The sequence below is a fragment of the Ixodes scapularis genome, unplaced genomic scaffold (assembly GCF_016920785.2).
Source record: "Ixodes scapularis isolate PalLabHiFi unplaced genomic scaffold, ASM1692078v2 PGA_scaffold9__187_contigs__length_104089568, whole genome shotgun sequence".
Classification (NCBI taxonomy): domain Eukaryota; kingdom Metazoa; phylum Arthropoda; class Arachnida; order Ixodida; family Ixodidae; genus Ixodes; species Ixodes scapularis.
The window spans coordinates 59032614-59053478 of NW_024609884.1; the positions used below are offsets into that span (position 1 = coordinate 59032614).

Here is a 20865-nt window from a genome sequence, read left to right on the forward strand (position 1 = left end):
GTGCTGGCGTCAAAACAAGATGGCGGACCAGTAAATTGGTCAGTTTCGGTTTTCTTTGTATGTTTACGAATAAAAATGAAATAAAGTGTTTAAAGAAAAATTATCAAAGCTCCCTTTTCCTTTTTTTTTAAAGTTTTGGGTAGATGTCGCAAGCCGCCGCCTTATTAAAAGGTTATAGCTCCATTTATTCATTCCTTCATCCAACCATCATCATCATTGTTTACACGGCGCGCTTGTTGCGCCGTTTTTGCGTTTTGCGATTCACGAAAACACGTTAAATTTCAGATATAGTTCCACGGAATGGAGCAGTTGCACCTTTTATGATTTGAGAAACATGTGCACCAAAAACGACACACTAAAATTTTCTATTGTTCTCGGTTATATTCCAAAGCAAATAAACAATGCGCAAAATTTTGACCAATGGCCAGCCTTTCTGCCCGGCGCATCTCTCCTAGCCGCCATTTTACCCCACCCAAGGCTGATCGGGGGACTGCTGTTTTATTGTTTTATTTATATCTGGTATTTATTCGTAGATATTTATATTTCGGCCTCGTCTAGGATGGTTTGGTAGGGAGTGGAGGCAACTACAGCCGTAAGATGAAGTTTAACGGAACATTTGAGTTGTTTTCGAGGAGGTGAAAGGCAAATTGACAAACTTTTGGGCATGTGTTTATTGCACGAGATCGTCGACAATTGCTCATCGACCAAGGGCTGAAGGAAAAAACGGGGTGGGTTCGGTAAAAGAACCCGCCTTTGGACCAAACTGCGTTCAAGCTGGAACTGATGGAACTGGAGAATATTGTCGCCAACACGGTTTACCTCAAGGCCAGGGAAGGTTGGTGCTTTCGTCTTCATCGCGGACAAGTTGCGTGCGCCACGGCGTCCCTTCACTACGCCGGTTCTTTTCGGCGCGGACGCGCGTTGCCCGGCGAACCGCCGGGCTCGCCGGTTTCTCGCTGGTGCCTTGCCGACCGGACCCCACCGCGAAAGCAAAGGTCTTAGCCGCGTGATTGAGCGCTCGTGGTGGTCTCTCTGGTCCGAAACAAAGGCCGTACCCGAATCCCATCTTTTGGTCACCCGGTTTGCCCGGGGCTGCCACTGCAGTACATACATGCATTTAGTATCGGGTTAGCTCGTGCTACCGTGAACGCGCGGCAGCCAGATGTCGACAGGACCGCGCATGCGATTCATTCCTAAACCGAGCGCGCTTCAATTGCTCTCGCCGATGCTGGTGCGAAAAAAAAAAAAAAATGTTGCGCCGATGCACGGCGAGCTTTGCGTGAACACAGCGGAAAGATTACTCGAGAGGCGCTTTCTTCAATCGCCAAGATCCGAAAATCCCTGCAAAGTACCGAATATTCAACCGATGATAGCGGTTGAGAGCCTGGTGATCCCCGAAACTGACCCGCTGAATGTGATCGGGGTGTACTATGCGTCGAAGAACGTGCTTGGCAGGAGTCATTGACCACATGTATTTTGTGGGTGGTAGAGACCATTCCAGATAATTCTGGGCCTGCTTGCTAGAAACAACGTCTCAGTTAAGACTCTCTGAAAGAGAGCGTGCCGAGCCTGGGGCGCGCGAGCGCTTGAAACTTGATGTGCCACTCCGCTCGTGCATTAGCTTTGACAATGCTTTCCTTCAAAGAGTCTCAGCGAGATAGCTTCTAAACCGTCCCTGGACCGTGGTAGTTATTTTGCTTGCATCTGATTGCATTTTCCGCGCGGTTGGGAGTGTTTGAAGCGGCTTGTGTATCCCAAAAGTGATCCCGACTACCGACCCGTGAAGAACTGATGCGTGTTCTAACCCCACAGGCGGAGCAGACTCAAACAAAGGAAAGAGCAAGAAATGGAAGAAGATCCTGCAGTTCCCCCACATTTCACAGTGCATATACCTCAGGGACAAAGTTGGTGAGGCTCTTGTTCATGCCATGACTTACCTGGGTTCCATTTGGGTTTGTGGGATCTGGTGAATGCAGTTTTCAAAATAACCTGTGCTCATTGGGCTAAGGTAGAGCAGTACATGCTCATCAAATATGGAAGTGCTTTGGTTTCCAACTCATTACCGTTGGTAGTAGACATTGAATGAGGATGCTCGACCAAAGCTTTGCACTACATACTAATCACGTGCTGAAGGAAAAGGGTTCTTTTATTGGAATATAATGCAAGAAACATTCTAACCTCATTCCTTGGTCTTTTTTGCTTGCGCTTTCCGAGAGGCATCGTTACTAAGGGTAAAATATTAAAATTGATGCCAGCATTCGGTTAAAGTTTGTGGGCCTATTTCATCTCTATGCCTTTTTCTTCCCACCTATCGATCATAGTAGTATTTGGCATATGTCTCTGTTGTTTTTTTTTTTCTTCTTCTCTTGGTAAAAGCAGGAAGTTGTAGACCATATGAAAGAAAAAGGAGGTAGCAACACAAACCTAGCATGTTTAATACAATTGAAGAAGCTTGGGGGTAATAATTTATTTTTTAACTTGCACTGCATGTATGAACTTCGTTTCACAGTTTGTGTGAAGCGCTGCTCAATGTTTTGTTTCCATAAGAATTTGTGCGACGGGGGAGTATTGTCTAAAGCCACTTGCCTCTCACTATACTGTACACAACTCTTGAAAGACAAAGTGAAGTCCTGCTCATACCATTGTCAAGGGTTGTCTCTATTCTGTGCTCTGGTTGCTCTTGTTGCCTGGTTTCTTTTGAGAGTCCAGGCAGGTGTATTGTGAACAGAAACGGTTGCCTATTTTGCAATCCTTGGGTTTCGAACAAAAACATTTTCGTGGTTAGTCGCGCACGATTGTGAAGCTGCGTTTCCTTATGCAATATGTCACCTTGTTTCCATTCTTGTTCTCCTCTGAGGCATTTGTGCACTATGTTGTTGCTTTTGTCGGAGTTTGAATTTGGTAAAAATTTCAGATTGCATTCAACTGGCTTTTAGGAGTTACCGGTGCATTCCAATGCCCTTTTCTGGAAGCTGGTGAATCCCCACTTAGCAGCAGTAATATGACATCAGCATGAGCATAACACAGCTTCCTTCTCTTGGTTTGTAGTGAAGAAATGTTTATATAAATTAAAAAAGGTATTAGGCAAGTAATCTGACCATTTTCTTGTAACGTGTGGGTGGCACATTAGTCGTAGCGCTGTGCTCGGTAAACAGTTTTTCTATTTTCGAACACTAGCTTTTGTCTGGTAAAAGGGCATGCAAACCTGTTTGTAGCTTTGTCTCTCAGTTTTTGTTTTAAGTGGCTTGTAATCCTTGAACGTAGCTCTCTGGTCAACCAGGGTATAATTGAAACTTGGATTATGCCAGGTGGGATACTTCCCCTCACAGAGACTTCATGGGTCATGCGGTGGACTGTGGAAGAGGCTATACTGCCGTGGGGTTGTCATGTTCATAGAAAGGCCACGAAGGGTCTTTTTACATCAGTGTTTATTTCAAGTGGGATGTTCCTCTTCGTAATGCATTGAAGTAAACTGCACATTTACTGTGCTCAAGGAAGTTAAAATGGTCTCAGACAAATTGCCACTATGGTTTGTGGAACTGTGCAGTCAAAAGTGTCATGATGTAAGGTAAATCAACAATGTTTATTTGGAGAATAGCCATCAATATGGCCAACTATCAAACTGGATACATCTTGGCTTGCATTCTGCAGTTTGACAGCTTGACACAAAAGTGATCAGTATGTTTTTTTGCTTGTCACACTTCCTGTCATGCTTTGTCATAGCTCATACATTTCCTAAAAGATGACTTGGACGCAGGCGCTGGCTCTTTCCGGTAACAGCAGTGCCATATTCATTGCAGCAGTAGTTTTTTCAAAGCATTGAGTCTTACTAAGAGTATGTCTGATATTTAATTTTGTGGGCATCTGAAATATGCCATTAGTTTTGTGTCAATTACCGGATGTAAATTTTACCTGGTTCTAAAAACTGGCTTTGCTTGCAAATTGAGACGTGCTTATTGCTTATAATTAGGGTTCTGTTATTTTTCTTCACATTCGGGGATTATTTATCAGTGTTGATTTTTTCCCTTTGAATCTGTGTTTTTCTGTGTCTTAATTTCAATGCCGGAAAGAAATGTGTTTATCGGACTTGTCTTCTAAAGTGATTATATGATTACTGGAGAAAATATTATAAGTTATAGATTATAATATTTTCTCCCGTAGTGCTGGTAAAGATGAGAGAGTAGGGAACGGAGCTAGGAATGTGGTTTCAGTAGAAAGAAGCATTCCCACGACAATTCAGTGTAGCTGTGTTCCGAGTCAACGAGGAAAAAAAAAGAAGGTAGCGTAAAAGATTGTTTCTTATACAACTGGCATTTTTTTGTTTTGTTTTTTCTTCAAGGACAATTAACAATTTTGGACTTTTCGATTTTCACCGATTCCGAGAAAACTGCCTCGGGGGTTAGTTTTCGGTGTTTATCTGTATATAGCAAAAAGAGTGATGGAAGTGCCGTGCCCTTTGCTTTAAATTGCTCCACGAACGAAAGTATGCTACATCTTACTCCAAAATGGCTTTTTGGTTAAGAATTGCACCACACCTGCGCCAAGGAGGCTTCAACAAAGAAAAAAAAGACATTTAGTTATTGGTCGACCCTTATATTCAAAGAAATAGGCAGAAATAAAATGGTAGTGCATATTTCACAGCATCTCTACTGACCGTATAATTTGTCTCATCTTAAGTCTGAGCACAGTCGAAGGTTCGAATGCATACAACCCCGAACACACATACTAAAAGTGCAAGTCACAGGACATTTGCTGCACTTGATTGGTCTAGCTGATGATACAACATGTATAGAAAGATGAATGCCATGATGTCGTTATATGACACTGACTGATTGGTCCCACTGGCTTGTAGCATTGAATGTGCTTTGATTGAATGTGGAACGCAAATTTCTCGTCAATCCCGCGGACTGGATGATGCGCTGCCCAGTTGATCGCCAACATCGTCTATTTTTCCAAGCGCTGTCGGGAGGTAAAAGGCGCAAGAATACTTTGCAAAATGGTAGGATGGTGGATACTGTGATAAGACAGAACCAGTGTCTTGTACTCCTAATTACTGGTGTAGCCAGTATTTTTTGGGGAAGGGGGGGGGGGGGGGTTTTGGAGGAGGTGGCTGGGATGCTTACGAATTGGGCTGCAGGGGGGGGGGGGGTGGGGTCAAAATGCATATGTATATTATAGGGTCATCTGGAAATTGGGGGGGGGGGGGGGGGGGGGGCGGCCGGGGCCGGGGCCGGGCTGAAGTTGCACAAGCCTTCTCTGGCTACACTACTGCTCCTGATGAGATGATTTGATTAGCCTGTCTTCCACATGCCTCCGTGCCGTAGCTACAGAGTACCGTGGCACTTGCGCCGCTGACATCAACCTTCACCGCCTCTCATCAGAGCGCGCGCGTCAAGCTTCACCACCTTGGACTAGTGTGCGAGGAGCGGCGGCTAACATCGGGAAGTGCCTGGGTTAGCGCGATAGGCTTGTGAATTATACCAAGTACTATTCCAGGTCTACCTTTCTTGGTTTTGATTGTAAGTTGACCTCTAATATGGAAAGGCTGTGCCAAGAAATAGAGGATATGCTTGTTTTTGATGGAATTTTACGGGAGTTATATTTACGGGCTAAATAAACCATCCAGTGTAAAAGGGAGAGAGGAGTGAGGCGTTATCCCAACTGAAGTGTTGGTCTCTGATTAATTTTTCAGCCAGTCTTTCAAAAATTCATTGTACATAGAACCTACTTTGGCCAGGTCCTTATGTCTAAAAATAAAGCTGCGTGTTAATAAAGTGGACGTAAGGATGCAAACTAGCTGGTGAGTTTAAGCATGACAAAACCCCTAAGACTGCAGGTAAAAACGACTGTACCAAAAGGAAGAATATAAATGACACCGTAAAATACCGAGCAAGCGCCCACTCAAAATTTGAAGATAATCGCGAAAAAATAGGGGATGGGTGCATGTGAGGTCATAAATTTTTTATATATATGTACCGTGCATATTTTTTTGGATTATTCAAACTTTGGGGGTGGGCGCTTAATGTGGATGGGCGGACGCACGGTAATCTGTGGTACGCTAAAATAAACTTTATTGTATATGTTTTGTTTGTACCCTCAGTCTTAGGTTTTTTTCGTCAAGCTCGTGTTCCTTTGCACCCTTTCTACTCTTACTACAAAGGATTATAAGTAATGTACTTCAATATCAGAGAGGAGCCCTCAGTCATTAACGAAGGTAAACTCATTTAATGATGCAATACTTTTTTTTTTCAAGTGATGTGGTAACAGATTTTGGCATCTACTTTAAAAGTGTCAGTGGCTGCTCCAAACCAATGTTTTGCCTGCCACAGAACCTGCTCCAAAGGGTCAAATGCCCCTTCCATCACTGCAAAAACATGGAGCCTTCTTTATAACTGCACACAGGATAACCATATTTGCATGTTTTTCTTGAGCTTTGGGAAATCTCTGCATTAGGAATTCTGGTCTTTCACTAAACATAGCTTGTTAGGCATGCCAACTGATTTTAAGATTAAAAGAATTTGCATCTCGTCTTTTTTACGTTGTTTATTGTGTCCTGGAGGATAGAGAAAACATCTCCTTCATTCAAAAATGTCGCGATTGTGCTGCATAATCGCAAATCAAAAGTCTAGCTTTTTCCCCCACCTGCAGCCGCAAGTGGCAGTCGAAGGAACTACGGCGAAAAGATAATGTGACCTCGGTCGGCTCTAAGCTGCAGCATAACGCCCGCTAATGTCAGCAGAGAGAGGGAGAGGAAGCGTCCTTCGAGGGAGCACACGGGAAGCTACATGGCGCCCCGAATTACGTCACTAGGAGGGGGACCGGGTGTGGCCCTGAAGACTGGTTGATCTTTTTTTTACACAACAACTACGACAGGCAGGCAAAGTCTGTTTTCTGTTCTTTACTTCAGAAGGGTCAGGGGTAACTTCCACAAATATTTGACCGAAGTCCGGAAATCATTGCACCCCCCCTTTAATGAAGTCTGGCATGCATGTTAACAATCCCCAGCTCTACACAGTGAATTGTGGATTGTCTCTTGCAAGTAAAATTTTATTTCAAAACATGGCAATAGCTTCTACCTTCAAAATGTGGGTTTCTTAAAATGATGGTTTTAATTATGTTCATGTTTACATTCTTCAATTTTATCTGCATCCCTAGTACCCTATATTGTATTTGCAATGTGACTATTTTATTCAGACACTATAATTTAGTCTATGTTCATATGTTTTGATACTTTTCCCTTATTTATCTCATGGCCATTTCTCACCAACAACTGAAAAAGGCACAAGTATGCATCCAAGGCACTGTGCTGCTCACATAGCTTGTGTCCTCCACTATGATGCACCGAAAGTGTAGGGACACTTTCGGGGCACTTCTCTGGCCATGGTTGAGCAAGAGAATGCAAAGATGGTAGTCGGAAAGAGAGTTGGTGCTTTTTGTCCGTGGCATGTCTAAAGGAAAGGTAAATTTTTATCCATTTTGATGCTGCTTTCTTTGAAAACAATGTTTGTGGGAAAGCCGAATTCAGCATTGTGTGGCGACGAAAGCATGGTGAGCCAACATCTGTGTTTACTCAAGCCCTTGGGCCTTCTCAGGCAACCACAAGCACAGGCTTGAAGCTGCAACATAGTAAATGCAAGAGGTCTGTCATTCTCTGGAAGAGTCCAACTCAATTCCCTGTGTGCATGATAGTTGATAATTGAGAAGTCCAGCTTTTGTCAGATTTCAGAATCAAATGTAATTCAACTGTACGTTCATTTCAGGGACTCGCAGCGAAATTAATGTTTTGATGACCGTATATTTATCGCATCTGTTCCGTCTCGGTATTTTGCCATTTGTTTTATATTTCGGCTGCCAGTTGAGCGTTCCTCATAATCAATGTTTTCCGTTTCGAAAAGAATGCTGAAAAGCAATGTTATAATGCTGCTTGGTATCAAGAATCACATTATTTTATCTTTAGACTATCTTCCTTTCAAGAATTTGTTTCACTGGAGACTTGATATTTGTTGTCTAATAAATGGTACCACGCAGCCCTATATCAAACAATGAGTCGGCGAGGTGAAATGAATTGGGGCGACTCACAGTTACAGTAATTTGAGAATGTGTTCACAACTACTGACAAACATTATTTGCAAGGGTTTTCTTTTTTTGGAACATACTACTTATTTTAAATGTCTTTCTTTTTTTATTTCAAAAACCCTCGGGGCCACTGGGGATTGCACACACAATGTAAAACTAAAGGGACACCGTCTTTCATGACAAGAAAAAAAACCTCCACTTTTCAGTGTGCAACAGCTCTTGTAAACCATCTTTCTAGGGGTGTCTTCCTTTATCTCGCTAATTTAAATGTCTTGAAGCATAAAATGTCACATACCATAAAAAATGTGAGCACTCAATCATAAAGCCAAAATTGCATATTTGTATTCATTCGGCACCAACAACATGCAGACCTTTCTCACCTCCAGAATTGCTTTGCATTTGCACTAAAAATGTTGAAACGCAGCCACCAAGCTCGGGCCACACCGGCCAGACATTCTTTTGTATTAGCTCCGTTGGTCTGACTTCGAAACAAGGTCGACAGTGTCTGTTTGTGCTTAAAGTCCTATGTGAGGCCGCAATTTTATTTGCTTATGATTGAAGCCTTGATTAGAGGTCTCTAGCCACAGCCAAGCTAGTAGTGAGTTTTAATGTTAACGTGGCAAATGCCTAAAGCTATAGGCCCCCATGTGAGCCAGTAGGAGCATCGAAGCGAGGCAGGTGACGGTGTCCTACTGGTATCTTTTCGTGCGGTACATTTTTATGTGTCTCACTCCGATGCTCGTGTTGACTCACTGGGCCCTTATTCTTGGACTGCTTGCCGTACGGCACTTGAGAGACAATGAGGAAGAAGAAACAAACGCATCACGACTGCTGTTTGCTTCTTTTACTTGTTTGCTGTGAATAGGTGCTCCTCTACTTTAAAGTTATCTGTGAAAGAAACACTACAAGAACAGCTTGACCACACTGAAGACTGGCGGTTCCCTGGCCCTCGTGACCCTCCTGTCAGGCAAGCTCCTGGACTATGTCTTTGAGGCAGACTTAGAGGTCAACATTTAGTCCCCTTCCTTAATACCTTGTGCTCAGGCCATAATGTCACCGGCACACCCTTCCTATCCCTTAATGCAGTTCCAAACGTTTTTAAGTGAATTTATAGGGTCAGCTCTCGGTGCCTTTGTGTCCGGGATGTAGCTTAGATTCAGGGTGCGGCCGCCGATTGCACGGTCCATATGAAATCGGCGATTGCTCTTGAAACAGCAGCAAAGCTGACTATATGTACTATCAGCGCCCTTGCGGCCTTTGTTGCACCCGACAATGGCAGGCACATAAAGGAGGAGGGGCAAGGGATGTGGCTGCAAAACAAAAGCGCCGAGCGTAGCAGCGACACAAAGCCAGTTGCCAGTACACAGTGGCTGACCGGCAATTTAAAGGGATACTGAAATGAAATCCTAGCACCTATTTAGTGTCTAAATGTCAACTATGTTGTAGCAACACCAACTTTTTGATCGAAAAGACCCCAAAACCTTGTTTCAAACAAATGAAGTGATTACCAAATTGCACCTGGTGGATGTTCACAAAGCTACTCGTGATGTTGTTACATCAACTGTCCCCTAAAAGCAGCGCCGCTCCGCGGAAGTATGGCGCCAGGCTCCGAGCACGCGTAGCCTCTCAAACTTGGCCGAACTGGATTTCCCTTCTCTCTTGCACCTATTCAGTTCCTACAGCTGGGGAATAGAAAGTGAGAGGGGGTGACACCAAGAGGAGGGAGAGGTTGGTGTAGTTTTTGGTCGCAGGTGAGTCCCTTCACCCCCCACTCAGTGCTCAGGTCGCCTAATAAGCCTTTGCGCATCTTGAACGGCTAGGTTTTAATGTGTTGACGCCACCAAGTGTCCAAGCTCATAACCATGCCAGCCTCGCCGTAAATTTGCTGGGACAAATGACATGAAGGCGCTTGTCAGAATCTGACATTTAGGATGAAAAATATAGTCGTCCATTCTAGTGTGATTCTCATTAGCAGATATTGTCCATGAGGCTCAACTTATTTATGAACGTGAGGTATATTTAAATTTTCATTTCAGTTTCCCTTAAGTGCCAGTTCACAGGCAATCATTTCGGTGTGATATGTAGTGTGTGCAACTGACTGGTATTGCTCACTTCTGCCCAAAACCAGCCAGGTGCACACACCTTTGAGTAAATGGCAGAGACAGCATCTCTGTCTCACCAACAACTTCAATTGTTGTATGCTTTCGTTCCCAAGGAATGTTGCGTAAATGGTACACACACACAACATTCCTCAACATTATAAAAAAGAAGGAAGGCTCGGTCAGTGGCTTTAAACATAATGACAAAATATGTCAAAACATCTGATATTTTGTATTCCATTTTCATTTTATTGCACAAACATTATTTTTTGTTTCAGTGAGGTTGAATGCCAGATGTCATTGACCACCAGAGCTGCAAGAAGGTTAATTTATCTCGATACCTCATACTTTATGTCATGCGAGAATATTGGCAGAACTTGACCTTACATCTTAGGTTTGTAACTTACAAGTTCATATTTTGAAGGGTACTGTAAACAAAGCAGTCATAGAACACATCTACAGCAAAACTCAATTGCCAGTTCTTCCCAGAAAATTAATATATTTTTTAGCATTTCTAATCGGCAGCTTTTGCTCAATGGGAAGGTCTTTGCCTACCCTAAGGGGGTAAGGTGTATATTTCATTTTATTTTTAGTGTTTAAAAATTTGGCTTTGAAGTTTGAATGTAAACTGCTGATTCAATCTGATTATTTAACTTGGAAAAGGGAAGTTTGTAACTTTTCCACTAATAATTAGAGGATGCAGATCATTTGCAAATTGTTTGTGTAAAGTATTTTTAACCTTTGTTTGCAACCTTGCAACATCGTTGTGTCCCTCTGTCAAGATTACATTTAAGTTTGTTTAGGTCGAGTGATTTAGTCCAGGGGATTTCCACCTTATATAACTATGTCATGTCTTATCAATAAAGACTCTTACATTCCCCCAAAGATTGTTCATAATATGAGTCGTCTATAAGGAGACAAAAATTTATGTATTTACCCAGTTCATCCCTAAAAATGGTGTCAATATTGTGGGGTATTCATATTAACAATGTCTATATTAACTATGTTATAAAAGGATTTGAGAAAAGAGCTAATGTATTGTTCATTTCTCTGACGAACACTTCCTCATCACAGAATTTCCATTATGTTTTCGAATCTATAAGGTTAGATGCCTCCTAGCTTATTTGTAGAATTCAGCAAAATCTTTGCTTGCATGAATTCTTCCATCATATCGTTCAATAGCTTCCTTATGATCTTCACACTTTTTCATTTCCACTTGTTGGGAAACATTTACAATATTTCTGCCAGTTTCTACAAAGTAAATATATATTTTATTGCCAACTATTCTGGAGTTTCTTATAATTGTATTGTAGGTGAACTTCCTTGCGAGAGTCCTATTGTTTGCATTGATTTATGTTGCATATCATTAATTCACATAGTATAAACCACTTCATTGTTTATGAAAAGTAAAAGCCCATGGCACAAATATAATGGTCCAGCGTCACAAGGAGCTGTTTCCTTTGCCTTGTTGACCGAAAAAAGCACCAACATCCAAAATGACAGCTACAGGAACCCTTTTGTGGAATGGTGTCAAGAACATTATCTTTCATGCACGGCTATTGAGTTTCTTTTGAAATTTCAGATGTGGCCTGAAATGCATTGATTGAATGCTGTGTTTAGAATTAATGCATGTATTTTCATCCAAGAAGTTGAAGCGCTGAACTTTGCAGTTCTGTAATTTGGAACTTTGATTTTGCATCCTCGAAATAAGATTTTTGGATGAATTTGAATGTATTTTGGTCTGGTGAATCCAACTACACGAATTGTATGTACTGGAAATATTGCAAACAAAAACAAAAAAAAAACGGATGAAAGGGCCATGACCCTGGCTTAACTGGCCAGTACTATCTCAAGCGCACTAGTTGATGTGGTGTGTGCTTTGCTATAACTGGCAAACTTGGGCATCCTGGGCTGCAACATACATGCACCAACAGCAGACGACGTGACAACTGGGGGTTTCGCCACCCCGGGGGAAATTGTATCTCTATTTTAAATGTGATTTTTTTTGTATAATCTGCTCATTGTAGAGCAAAAATTATTCTGATATCGGTGATTCCATGGAGGCCAGTAGAACAAAGGTTGAGTACTTTTCTGTCATATGCAAAACCCCATAAATTTCTCTTTAGGAAAGGGGCTTTGTGCAGTTTGTAGTTGTGCAATTGTGCCAATCTTTGGAAGTTGGAGGAGTGTTCTTCACTTTTGTCATTGATTTCAGCACGATTCACTTTTTCTCGGGCAAGTTGAAAGTTGGTGGCACCAGTGTGGAAATAGCCCTTGGACACTTGGTCCTAACTAGATGCCGAGTTTTGCAGAATTTGCCAAATCAAATCTATGCACTATCTTGTGGTGAAAGAATGCTGTGCAAGAAATTGGGAAATACACAGGGACCTGGAAGTGTGCCAGGGCTACTCGATAAATGATGCCACTGAATTTGTTGCCAAACCAAAAAGGGCAACTACAACCCAGTATTTGTTATTTTTGCAGACATCTCATACGGGTATATAGTGGAGCAGCAACCCATTGGTCGGCTTCTGTTCCGGCAATACTGCCAGACAAAGCCCCACTACTGCAAGTGCAATGGCTTTCTCGATGCTGTGGTATGTTGATTTGCTATCAAAATTTTGTTAAGTTTTCAGTGCCGTGGACTCTTCCTTCCTGGAAAATGATATGAAGGTTGTGAATGAAACAGCAATGGGACACAATCTTTATAAGTGGCTGTTGGTCTAAAATCTTTTGAACGTGTAACAATGTAATAAACAGTGTATGGATGGTCTGTTGTACAATCCCCAAATATATCAAATTCTTGGCTTGGAGTGTTGAGATCTCTTGAATCTCCCTCTAGGTGTAATTGGCAGATATGCAATGCACATATACCCAGTAACTTAAAGGGCAACTCCGGTCCATACTTTCAATTTTGTGATTATGACTGTTTTTAGTGCAGTCAGCGTCCCTGAATTGCAAGGTGTAATTTTTTTCTCGTTATTGTGCGTAGTTTTAAAGATATCGACGCCTCAAAGTTTTGTTTGGGGCGCGGCCAACAAAACCGAAACTAGCCGCTCGAGGCCCCGGCAACACTGGAAATCAGCCGCTATGTGAACGTGACGTCGGGATCATTCTCGTTCAACGAATACGCAGGCCGAGCGGCACCTATCTCTGTTGTGCTCGCCATCTAAAGATAGGAGGTAAGCTAGTTTTGTTTTAATTCTGTATGCGTGGTAGTTATCCAGCAGATGTAGCAAGAGTTAGTGCGTATACCCAAAAGCTAGCGACCGGAAAACCCGTGAACCCGTACGGTGCCTCACTCGGGCTGCCGCCGTACGTGTGCTATATGCCGTGCTCGGCGCTCGTATACCCAAAAGCTAGCGACTGGAAAACGAGTGAACTCGTTCGGTGCCGTACTCGGCGGCTGTCGCCGTGTGTGCGGTCTTCGGTATACAGTACTTGGGGCCCTCTCGCATTCGCGCTGCGGGTCAGTCCCAGACACAAAGCTTTGAGGCTCTCCGGCGCGGGCTGCGGCGCCCGAACACAGGTGTGCTGGGCTGTACACGTCTGTTTTTTCATTCTTTTTTCCTCGGGCGCGGAAAACGCCGAAGTCCAAAGTCTACTTGTCGAACAGCGTTCACCCACACCTTCTTCAATTTCCGGTTCGTTGGAAACTTGTGAAAAAGCACCTCCGGGTTGCGCAGCGGGTTGTTTGAGCAGCCCACAGCGCTACAAGTTGCACTCGGCATCTTTCGAGGAACAGCTGGGCAGTCTTGGGCGCACCGAGTTGCTCGCTTATAGGAGTCTTGGAGTCCTCGCAAGCAAATGAACAAAAGGCTATACCGAAGCTACACGGACTGCAGATAAAAGCAACGGCTAAACACGCCAATCACAAGCAGAGGTAGTGGTGGTAGCGGCTCAAAGAAGCGCACTCCGCGCAACGCCCGGACCGAAGGAAAAAGAAGATAATGTTAAGGCCCGTTCACACTCTTGCAACCGAGTACGACCGAGAGAGACCAGACCGGTTTTTAAGCCTCTTGCGATCTCTTAGGACCAGCTCCGCTGCCTCGCATCCGGTCCTAAGGAGTCGCTCTCAGTCGTACTCGGTCGCAAGAGTGTGAACGGGCCTTTACTGACGTCACGGCCCAATGTTGCTTCAGCGATCGGCAACCCGCTGGCCGCCCGCTAAGGAGCGGCGGCTCGTGGCGGGTCCCATTTTTATTATCGGCATTAGTTGAGAATGCGGCGTCCCACGGACGTAATATTTTGGCTGGGGTCGTATTTTGTGTCACTACAGCGATACCAGTAATTTATTTCATTTTGAGTTTTGGCCGGAGTTGCCCTTTAAAAAGTCACCAGCAGTTGTATTTGCCTCACTTAGGGTTTGATAGCATATCTGTTCTTCAGTTATGATGTGCCGTGGTCTTGCACATAGTTCCCTCGGTTTCGGTTCTGGTGCTGGTGCCAGAGTTCTACGGGCTGTTGCAGCTTGAATCGCATTATAAACTAGCCAACTTTAGGGAGAGAGTGGTGGGTTTAAATGGCAATGCTCATTCCTAATCTGTGCCCGCTACTTGCAGGATGTGTATGAATTGCAACTGGATGAGGACCGTGCTTTGGCAGCACAGGATGTCTTCAACAAGTATCTCAGTGAACAGGTGAGGAACATGCACGGCCTGTTGAACGTTGCTCAACCGCTGCTCAATCTGTGCAGTCGACTGAATTTGTGGACGTGGTCAATGAAGAGCTCTTGGAGAGATGCAAGCAGGGCCTGGCGGAGGCCTCCAAGGACCTGTTTGCCGAGTGTGCCAAGTAGGAGCGGGTAGTGGCGCTTCCTGGGCCGTGCCCGACAGCTCCCTTTTTGCAGGGTTGTCAAGGACTTCCTCACGGGCGGTCCCTTCCACGAGTTTGAGGGCAGCTTGTACTTTGACCGGTACCTGCAGTGGAAGTGGCTGGAGAGCCAGCCCGTGACGGCCAAAACGTTCCGCATGTACCGCGTGCTAGGCAAAGGTGGCTTTGGGGAGGTTTGTGCCTGTCAGGTGCGTGCGACAGGCAAGATGTACGCCTGTAAGAAGCTGGAGAAGAAGCGCATCAAGAAGCGCCGGGGAGAAACAATGGTGCTGATAGAGAAGCAAATCCTGCAAAAGGTCAACTCTCGCTTTGTGGTGAGTGAGCCCCAGCCGGGCGGGCCCCAGCCGGGCTGATGGGGTCCCTTTGCAGGTGAGCCTAGCGTATGCCTACGAGACGAAGGACGCCCTGTGCCTGGTGCTGACCATCATGAATGGCGGCGACCTCAAGTTCCACATGTACTCGATGGGTGGGGAGCCTGGGTTCGAGCCGCAGCGGGCCCGCTTCTATGCAGCGGAGGTGACGCAGGGCCTGGAGCACCTGCACGCCAAGGGCATCGTCTACCGGGACCTGAAGCCCGAGAACATCCTGCTAGACGACCACGGCCACGTGCGCATCTCGGACCTGGGCCTGGCCGTTGAGGTGCCCGACGAACAGGACGGGGTGCGAGGCCGTGTCGGCACAGTGGGCTACATGGCACCCGAGGTGATCGACAATGAGCGCTACACCTTCAGCCCGGACTGGTTCAGCCTGGGCTGCCTGCTCTACGAGATGCTGGAGGGCCAGGCCCCGTTCCGGGCTCGCAAGGAGAAGGTGAAGCGGGAGGAGGTGGAGCGGCGGGTCAAGGAGGAGCGCGAGAAATACTCAGCCAAGTTCAGCGAGGAGGCCAAGGACTGCTGTCAGCAGCTGCTGGCCAAGAGCCCCAGCACCCGGCTGGGCTGCCAGGAGGGCCGGGCAGGGGCCGGCCAGGTCAAGACCCACCCCTTCTTCAAGAGTCTCAACTGGAAGCGGCTCGAGGCCGGCATGCTGGAGCCGCCCTTCGTGCCGGACGTGAGTCGAGGTGTGCGGGGCAGCCAGGGGCAGGGCTCTGACAGGCGGGTCCCCTTGCAGCCCCATGCTGTGTACGCCAAGGACGTGCTGGACATCGAGCAGTTCTCGACGGTCAAGGGAGTGAACCTGGACGCCAGCGACGACTCCTTCTATAGCCAGTTCAACATGGGCTCTGTGTCCATCCCCTGGCAGACCGAGGTGGGCCCCCAGGGTGCAGGCATGGCGGTCTCTTCATGCCCCTTGCTCGCAGATGATCGAGACGGAGTGCTTCAAGGAGCTGAACGTGTTTGGACCCAACCAGAGCCGACCCCCGGACCTGTGCTGGGAGCTGCCTCCGTCGGAGGACCGGCGGGGCTGCTTCCCCTTCCGCAGGAAGCCCCGGGCCCGGGCCGTGGCGCCTCCCAGGGAGGCGGACACAAGCTGAGCACTCCCCCGACTATGCAGACCATGTGGCAGTATTCCAGGCATAATTGTTGCACCCACTCGGAGCCCAAACCTTTCAGGGACCCTCGTTTGGTGAATTGTTTGTGCAACGCTAGTCATGGCATTCCTAGTGGGCGGACTACTCCTATTTATTTGACCGACCATGTTGTGGAGTCACCTGGCACCATTGACACCCGTGTCATCCTAACAAGCAAAAATGCCAACCTTGCATTTGGGTTCCTTCGTAATTGCAGGCACGTTTGCAAGTCAACCTCATGGCAAGCCCTCCCTTTGTAAGTGTGTGTTTCAGTGCAGTTGTGATTGTGCCATTTACATTTTTGTAAATAATGTCAACCATGGTAAACTTGACTGTTTTGTGACTCCTCCAAATAAACTGTCATCTCTTGGTCACTGGCAGTACCTGGTTGTTGCTCCATTCAACATACTGCAACTTTGCAAAGGTTGCTGCAGTCTCCTGGTTGTTTTAGAGCGCAGCTCTTAGGGGCCCGTTCCCGGCTTGAGCGGCGTCGGCGTCGCCGTCGCCGTTGGCGTCGGCGTAACCGCAACCCTCGTAACCCTCGTGAGGGTTACGAGGGTTAATCTCATGAGGGTTACCCTCACGAGGATCACGAGGGTTACTTACCCTCGTAACCCTCACGAGGGTTAGTTACCCTCAAAAGGGTTACCTTCACGAGGGTTACCCTCACGAGGGTTACTTACCCTTGTAACCCTCACGGGGGTTACGAGGGTTAGTAACCCTCGTGAGGGTAACCCTCGTGAAGGTAACCCTTTTGAGGGTTAGTAACCCTCGTGAGGGTAACCTTCACGAGGGTTACCCTCACGAGGGTTATGAGAGTTACCCTCACGAGGGTTACTTACCCTCGTAACCCTCACGAGGGTTAGTAACCCTCGTGAGGGTTACCTTCACGAGGGTTACCCTCACGAGGGTTATGAGAGTTACCCTCACGAGGGTCACGAGAGTTGCCCTCACAAGGGTTACTAGGGTTACCCTCACGAGGGTCACGATGGTTACCCAGGTCAAGTGACCCCCCCTGGGGTCACGTGACCTGGGGATACCCCCCGAGGTCACGTGACCCCCCGTTGACGTCATAGCCACTGATGACGTCATCAGTGACGTCACCGGCATCCGCATCGTCATCGTCATCATCACTGATGACGTCATCAGTGACGTCACCGGCATCCGCATCGTCATCATCATCACTGATGGCGTCATCAGTGACGCTACTGATGACGTCATCGGTATCGTCACGTGGCCCCAGGTCACGTGACCCCCCCCGACGTCACGTGACGCCACAAGGTCACGTGACTCCCACAAGGTCACGTGACTCCCACAAGGTCACGTGACCCCCCGCCCCCCGAGGTCACTTGACCCACCCCCCAGTACCCTTCCCTCCTCCTCCTCAAGAGCTGCGCTCTAATTTGGCGTTACAGGGAGTTGTAAACGGCTTTCATTTTTTCACTCTGCACTTGTTCCCTCCCTTTGGCTCTGGTACTCCCCTAGAAGTGTTTGGGTAGTTCTTAGGTATGTCAAATAGATGTGAATAACTGCACGAGGGAAGTATCGGGTACACATCTCGTGAGGGAATGAGATCTCTGTATCTCCAGCTCTGATGTTGACGGGCAATATTGAACTATTTCATGATTTAAAAACAATTGCTGAACTCGGTACCTCAAATACCCTGCAGTCTAATTGGTGATTTGCTGGTTTTCTCCCTATGGGATCTTTGACTTCTCATAGCCACTGACAAGGTTAAAATGGCAGGAATGAGTTTCAGTTGTCCCGCCTCCAGCATGAGCATCCCAACTTTGATAATGCTTCGGCATCTCAAGAGTTGAGTGTACGGTGCTCACCAACAGTGGCATACCAACTAGTTTTTGAGTGGGGGGGGGGGGGGGGGGGGGGGGGGCAAACCAGACCCCCCCACCCCCAGGGCCAATGCCCTTGGTATCCTCTGGGTGCCGCCGGGCTGTGTTTGCCCTGCCCAGTGGGGGCAAAACACATGCCTTGCCCCCCACCCCCCACACTCTAGGAACTGGGAGGGCAAGTGCCCCCCAGTTCCTAGAGTGTGGGGGGTGGGGCAAGGCCCCCAAACTTGGCGGAAACGCACAAACGGCGTCTTGTCTTAAGGGAGCGCTATCCTGGCGGCAACCCAAGAACTGCTCTGTGACTTAAAGGGAAGCTACGGAGCTTCTTGGAGAAAATGAGTTAGAAGTGAATTCTAGTGTATTTTTACCCCGTGAACCCGAATACCCAAACCATTTGCTGCGTAAATATTGTTAAACGCGAGAAAAACGCGAAAGACAGTCGCTGTCCGTGACGTCATTGACGGCTCTTTTGGCTGCCCAAGGCTAGGGGGGCGGGGCTTCAGCCCTATTTTGAAATTGCTCTTGTGGCTCTCCGGCGCGTCGCATTGAAATATAATTTTGATATCTGTTATTCTAAAGGCCAAATGAACGCAATTCATGCGTTTTTTCTCAAATGTAGAAGTGCCCCATCTTCCCTTTAACCCTCAATGGAACAGTCTACAAGGGAGGCCGCTCGTTCAAGGGCAAAATCGCTGCTGGAGGTCAACGTAGCGAGTTTGCCTGCAAGGCAGTCTCGCCTCATTCAGTGGAAGCATCGGGTGCTTGTCATCGCAGACTGCTTCAACAGTCCCCTATGCATCTTCACGCAAAAAGGTGGAGGTAAGTATAGATTCATCAGCCAGCGAAATTGCCGTAGCGTTGACGGTCTAGCGAGCGGACTCTCCTGCTCAGACTTCCATTGTGCGCCACCTTGTAGAGCAGTTCTTGGTCATCACCAGGATAGCACTCCCATTACATCAGACCGTATTTGCGTGTTCCGGATAAGTGATGGCCACTCAACATATGCAGCCAAAGCACTTCTGAAGGCAACGAGCACATGCTGGAGGTGGGGCGTCTGAAAGAGATGCCCTGCCATGTTTGTCCCGCCTACGACTATAGTTGCACATGCTTCTCTGCCTGGTATAATTCATTGCAAACGTCTCGACGTGGGTTTTACCTGCCTTCTCTTGACTTGGGACTCCTAATGTGAGACTTCTTTACAGATTGGCTGTTGCCTTTTGATTATTTCTATATTTCAAGCTCGCTTCCTATTACCTCATTATTTGTACTTTTGTGGTCTGTGCCCCAACTTTCATCCAGCCTTTCCAACATGAGTGCAACAACTTCATACTTTTCCATTTATAGTTTCACATACTTTTCAATCTGTGGTACTTAAATGAAAAGTTTGCAGCAGCAGTTTGGTCATACCCAGAAAAATTGCAAGTTACGAGAGGGGTTCAATAATTTATCTACCAGAGTACGAAAAGTAGCAAGTGTAATGGGCATGTTGTGACATGCCTCAAAGTTCCTTATTCTCAGTTGCGGCTCGGTGCAAGTGTAACATTCCGAGAGAGAAAGCATCCTCGTGTGAATAAGTTAACGGTGCTAGATTTGGAACAAAACGCGGCAAAAATATTTTGTCGCAAAAAGAAAAAAAAGCTAAAGGAGATTTATGAGTGCATGGGTACAATTTATGTAGACTACCCCATCGTCTTGCAAAGTAAAATTTTATAGAAAAGTTAAGTGGGGTAAAGAGTCCACTAGAGGTGATCCTCAAACTGGACAGCCTGATCCATTAGAGTAGATTTGGAGCATAGTCATGGTTAATAGTGCATAAAAGCAACCGTACAGATTGTTTTCCCCCCTTTATTAGCCCCGAGAAGTTCGCGTGGCGCCCCCTTACGGCAAACCGGGGTGACGTCACGGCGAGGAGAGAATTTTTCCCCGACTCGCCCAGCTCGCCCTGTGGAGGCTGTGACGACGCTAGCTGACGGGGCGCTCGTTTCTATTCAATGTTTTTGGCGTGCTTTTCGTAGGAAGTGTAAATTTTTATATGTGCCTTTATTGAGGTACGTCCTGTAGCTACATACGAAACTTCAACCAACATTTTAAGCATGGTTGACAGGGCAGGCAACGCTTGAATCACAGCTGGTATATGAAAATAAAGAAATATGGCCACAACTGCAGGAGCATCACTATAGATTTACATCTCGCACAATAAATGCTGCTGATGGTCTGAATGAATTGGCAGGTTATGTATAATTTTTTTGTATCTCTGTTTTTAAACAAGATCGCCGAAGCAGAAAAGCTGCTTGCTGCTCGAGCAACATGTTAAATACAGTATGGGCCATGAAGATAGAATCACAAGTAAGACAGCCCAAGTGCAGGGGCAAAGTAAGAAAACAAGGAACATTTATTATATACATTGCTTGCATTTGACCTCTGCTGGATTCGGATAGTATTTCAATGGACTACACGGGTGGTATCAGTGGACTTGTTTATATCAACCCTCAAGTAATGT

General features: G+C 46.3%; 1 protein-coding gene across 3 annotated transcripts; it reads left to right on the forward strand.

Annotated features, from left to right (window-relative positions):
* Positions 1 to 412: 412 nt before the first annotated feature.
* Positions 413 to 16895, forward strand: LOC8051643 (G protein-coupled receptor kinase 2). Of its 3 annotated transcripts, none has more exons than XM_029967132.3 (9): positions 413 to 835; positions 1813 to 1908; positions 12660 to 12772; positions 14738 to 14815; positions 14872 to 14969; positions 15025 to 15322; positions 15378 to 16055; positions 16116 to 16253; positions 16306 to 16895. In XM_029967132.3, the coding sequence occupies exons 1-9, from the start codon at positions 784 to 786 to the stop codon at positions 16477 to 16479; spliced, it is 1725 nt and encodes a 574-aa protein (XP_029822992.1). In that variant the 5' UTR covers positions 413 to 783; the 3' UTR covers positions 16480 to 16895. The 3 variants fall into 3 exon arrangements, with proteins under 3 accessions (XP_029822992.1, XP_040354554.1, XP_029822993.1); XM_029967133.4 differs by having other exon boundaries at positions 439 to 835; positions 1822 to 1908; XM_040498620.2 differs by having other exon boundaries at positions 437 to 835; positions 1822 to 1908; positions 15378 to 16253.
* Positions 16896 to 20865: the final 3970 nt, after the last annotated feature.